Source organism: Oncorhynchus gorbuscha, linkage group LG10, assembly GCF_021184085.1.
Source record: "Oncorhynchus gorbuscha isolate QuinsamMale2020 ecotype Even-year linkage group LG10, OgorEven_v1.0, whole genome shotgun sequence".
Taxonomy (NCBI): domain Eukaryota; kingdom Metazoa; phylum Chordata; class Actinopteri; order Salmoniformes; family Salmonidae; genus Oncorhynchus; species Oncorhynchus gorbuscha.
The window spans coordinates 3,710,300-3,714,886 of record NC_060182.1 but is presented as its reverse complement, the minus strand read 5'-3'; the positions used below and the strand labels follow the sequence as shown (position 1 = coordinate 3,714,886).

At 41.9% G+C, this 4,587-nt stretch overlaps 1 protein-coding gene across 1 annotated transcript in view; it reads right to left on the bottom strand.

Moving 5' to 3' along the window:
* Positions 1 to 847: 847 nt before the first annotated feature.
* Positions 848 to 4,587, bottom strand: part of LOC124045392 (FYVE, RhoGEF and PH domain-containing protein 1-like) — a 108,157-nt gene continuing 104,417 nt past the window's right edge. The window contains exon 13 of the mRNA XM_046364688.1: positions 848 to 2,496. Coding sequence (XP_046220644.1) covers positions 2,227 to 2,496 — 270 coding nt within the window. The 3' untranslated portion in view covers positions 848 to 2,226. The remainder of the gene's footprint in view (positions 2,497 to 4,587) is intronic.

Below are 4,587 nucleotides of genomic sequence, written 5' to 3'. Positions count from 1 at the left end.
TCTGTCTCTCTCTCTCTCTATTGTAAATCTGTCAACACAACATGCTTTCTCACTCAACAGCACAACCACATCCCAATGTACCGTAGTCTAAACAGATCGGTGGAAATTGGGAAGACGTTGTCAATGTCTCTACTAAGGGCTTCATTAGTACAATATTATAAATACATCTCTGACACGAGAAGCTCCAGCTATATTACCATGTTTTAGAAAGATAAATTATTTTATGGACAGTGGTGTATTTCATCAGTCTTTATATACCTCCTCACCCTGTCTCTTCCAGATACAAACAGGCGAACAACTAATTCCCTGCTTTTTGCAGCCGCTCTTAGTGTAATTACTGTCTGTCTCCACTAGGTGGCAGAGGGGTGTGTTGTAACACAGTGTAATACTGTCTGTCTCCAATAGGTGGCAGAGGGGTGTGTTGTAACACAGTGTAATACTGTCTGTCTCCAATAGGTGGCAGAGGGGTGTGTTGTAACACTTGTCAAGACATTGGGACCGATGTCTTTAAAATAAAATCAAATGTAAGCGTTCAGTTTTAGGGAGTCAGAAAGATTCTGCAAGTCAGGAACTAAATTCTTGCTTTTAAATAAAGAATGCATTCAGTTATAGACGGGTTCAATCCTCTATTCATCAGTGGGCCCTTGGCTCTAGAGATAACATGGGCATCGAGGGATTTAAACGGTTAGAAAACACTGTGTCTAATTGTCAAAAGTGAGAAACGGGCCAGAAACGTAACTTTTTCAATTAGAGTCAAACCTCTAAAAATAATATATATATATATATATATTATTAAAAGAAGATTAAAATGTATATATATATATATATACATTTTAATCTTCTTTTAATAATCGTTACCTGTGGTAATGTAACAGCATCTTCTTTCCACGCTCTACGTACAAAACAACTTGGCCCCGTACAAGAACTAAGCAAACTATTTTCCATAAAAAGGGACCGTTTCAAATTGGGGAATTCTATATTCTAAATTCTATACAGCCGAACCCGACGAGAGAGAGTGCTTGAGGAGGAAGGATACCACCTGGTGACTGTAAGACTGTAACACATCCCCCCCAGAGTAGACGTGAAAGGCTATACAGATGATGGATCTTCATTTGATCACTCTTTTGTGCAAACTTGTAGTATATTCAAGGTTTAAAAAACACTTCTAAGGTTTGTTTGTTTGTACACTTTAAAATTTCAGACTTGATTTGGCGTAACAATTTTCATTATCAATCCTTACTAAAAAAAAAAAAAAGGGTCATTTATTATAATCCACATATGAATTCACATTTCCTGTTGCTGCAGGATTCCCGCTGTAGCAAACTGTCTCATATTATGATCCTCCATCTGTAGCTTAACATCCCCAGGAGCAGACTCGGGAACGAGCAGTTGTAGCAGACAGCCATATCGTTTCCTCTTCTCTTCAGCCAAAGGGCCAGGGATTCAGGGACAGTCTCTGTCCGTCCCTCCGTCCAGGGGTCAGTTAGCCCTCAGTTCATCATTATATTCCAAACACTGTCCAGCCCTTCAGGAATCATCTCATTGCATTAGGAAGAAAGTAACAGATAGGATAGGATTACAATCACCATCACCATCCAAACAACAGCCATTTCACATTGAGGAACAGACACAGAAACACAGCTGTGGGGTATAATCAGCTTTCTACTTCCTTCTGTGGAGAGTTACACACGTTCAGAACCATAGAACACTCAGAACCATAGAACCCTAGAACACTCAGAACCCTAGAACACTCAGACAGCATAGTAACCACTCAATGTTCTAAACATGACATCATCAACATGGATTTTGGCAGAGGAAAATGGTACGGAGGAGGATGTCTGTTCTGTGCTCAGAATGAAAGGATGTAAAATCACTATGACACACTAATCTTCATGTAATGTATTTCTTCTGAAGGGAGGAGAAGGAGCAACACTTTACTTCGACTGGCATTGTTTCGTTATTGCAAACACTGGTTCACTAATGAGACGATGAGCAATACACTGACTGAAAGAAACGGACCCGCAGATTATCATGCAACTGACTGATCACTGACATTAAATACAGAGAGGTGTGTGTCTGTGTGTCCGTAAATCTGTCTGTGTGTGTGTGTGTTTGTAAGTCTTAGACTGTGTGTGTGTGCTTCTCATGATCTGTACAGTTTGTAGTTTGTAGTTTTTATGTGTATACAGCAGATGATCTAATACTGATTTTATGCCTTCTAACCAATCACGTATTTTCTCCCGAGGTTGCAGTCTCCTCCCCTTCCTCCTCTAGGGTCTCTATGATTGAACCGTGAGCCTGTAGCTCCTCCCCTCTCCCTGCACGTGATAGGACCTCTGTCCAGCGGCGCTGTAGCTCCTCCCCGTCGGCGCTGAAGTAGAGCGTAAGGTGTGATTGGCTGATTTTGAAGGCAAAGCGGCGTTCCATGCGGTCACATGACTCAGGAAGGGAGACCTCGAAGCCAATCAGAGGGACAGAGCGCTGGGCTTTCACATCCTGGAGGAGGGTAAACACAGAATGTAAACGGTCAGAATTAGAATCACTTTCTTTTTCCAGAGGAAACTTAATTCAGGATGTTCAGTGGAAGTACAAGCACATAGCTAAGCTTCTCACACATCTCACCTCACCTGAGGAGTGAGTATATGTAGAGCTCCAGTGGTTCATTATCTGAGTCTATCAGCGGTCTATCAATAGTCTATCAGCGGTCTAACAATAGTCTATCAGCGGTCTAACAATAGTCTATCAGCGGTCTATCAATAGTCTATCAGCGGTCTATCAGCGGTCTAACAATAGTCTATCAGCGGTCTGACAATAGTACAATAGTCTATCAGCGGTCTAACAATAGTCTATCAGCGGTCTATCAATAGTCTATCAGCGGTCTATCAGCGGTCTAACAATAGTCTATCAGCGGTCTAACAATAGTCTATCAGCGGTCTGACAATAGTCTATCAGCGGTCTAACAATAGTCTATCAGCGGTCTAACAATAGACTATCAGCGGTCTATCAGCGGTCTGACAATAGTCTATCAGCGGTCTATCAGCGGTCTAACAATAGTCTATCAGCGGTCTAACAATAGTCTATCAGCGGTCTAACAATAGTCTATCAGCGGTCTGACAATAGTCTATCAGCGGTCTAACAATAGTCTATCAGCGGTCTGACAATAGTCTATCAGTGGTCTAACAATAGTCTATCAGCGGTCTAACAATAGTCTATCAGTGGTCTAACAATAGTCTATCAGCGGTCTAACAATAGTCTATCAGTGGTCTATCAGCGGTCTAACAATAGTCTATCAGCGGTCTAACAATAGTCTATCAGTGGTCTATCAGCGGTCTAACAATAGTCTATCAGCGGTCTAACAATAGTCTATCAGCGGTCTATCAGCGGTCTAACACCAGTCTATCAGCAGTCTAACAGCGGTCTAACAATAGTCTAACAGCGGTCTGACAATAGTCTATCAGCGGTCTATCAGCGGTCTAACAATAGTCTATCAGTGGTCTATCAGCGGTCTGACAATAGTCTATCAGCGGTCTAACACCAGTCTATCAGCGGTCTATCAGCGGTCTAACAATAGTCTATCAGCGGTCTAACAATAGTCTATCAGCGGTCTAACACCAGTCTATCAGCGGTCTATCAGCGGTCTAACAATAGTCTATCAGCGGTCTAACAATAGTCTATCAGCGGTCTAACAATAGTCTATCAGCGGTCTAACAATAGTCTATCAGTCGTCTATCAGCGGTCTGACAATAGTCTATCAGCGGTCTAACAATAGTCTATCAGCGGTCTGACAATAGTCTATCAGTGGTCTAACAATAGTCTATCAGCGGTCTGACAATAGTCTATCAGCGGTCTAACAATAGTCTATCAGCGGTCTAACAATAGTCTATCAGCGGTCTAACAATAGTCTATCAGCGGTCTAACAATAGTCTATCAGCGGTCTGACAATAGTCTATCAGCGGTCTAACAATAGTCTATCACCAGTCTAACACCAGTCTAACAGCGGTCTATCACCAGTCTAACACCAGTCTGCCAACAGTCTAACAACAGTCTAACACCAGTATAACACCAGTCTAACAAGTCTGACAACAGTCTGACAACAGTCTAACAAGTCTGACAACAGTCTAACACCAGTCTAACAGTCTAACACCAGTCTAACAAGTCTGACAACAGTCTGACAACAGTCTAACAAGTCTGACAACAGTCTAACACCAGTCTAACAAGTCTGACAACAGTCTAACAAGTTTGACAACAGTCTAACACCAGTCTAACACCAGTCTAACCAGTCTAACACCAGTCTAACACCAGTCTAACAACAGTCTAACACCAGTATAACACCAGTCTAACACCAGTCTAAAAAGTCTAACACCAGTCTAACACCAGTCTAACAACAGTCTAACACCAGTATAATAACAGTCTAACACCAGTCTAAAAAGTCTAACACCAGTCTAACACCAGTCTAACACCAGTCTAACACCAGTCTAACACCAGTCTAACACCAGTATAACACCAGTCTAACACCAGTCTAACAAGTCTAACACCAGTCTAACAACAGTCTAACACAAGTATAATAACAGTCTAACGCCAGTCTAA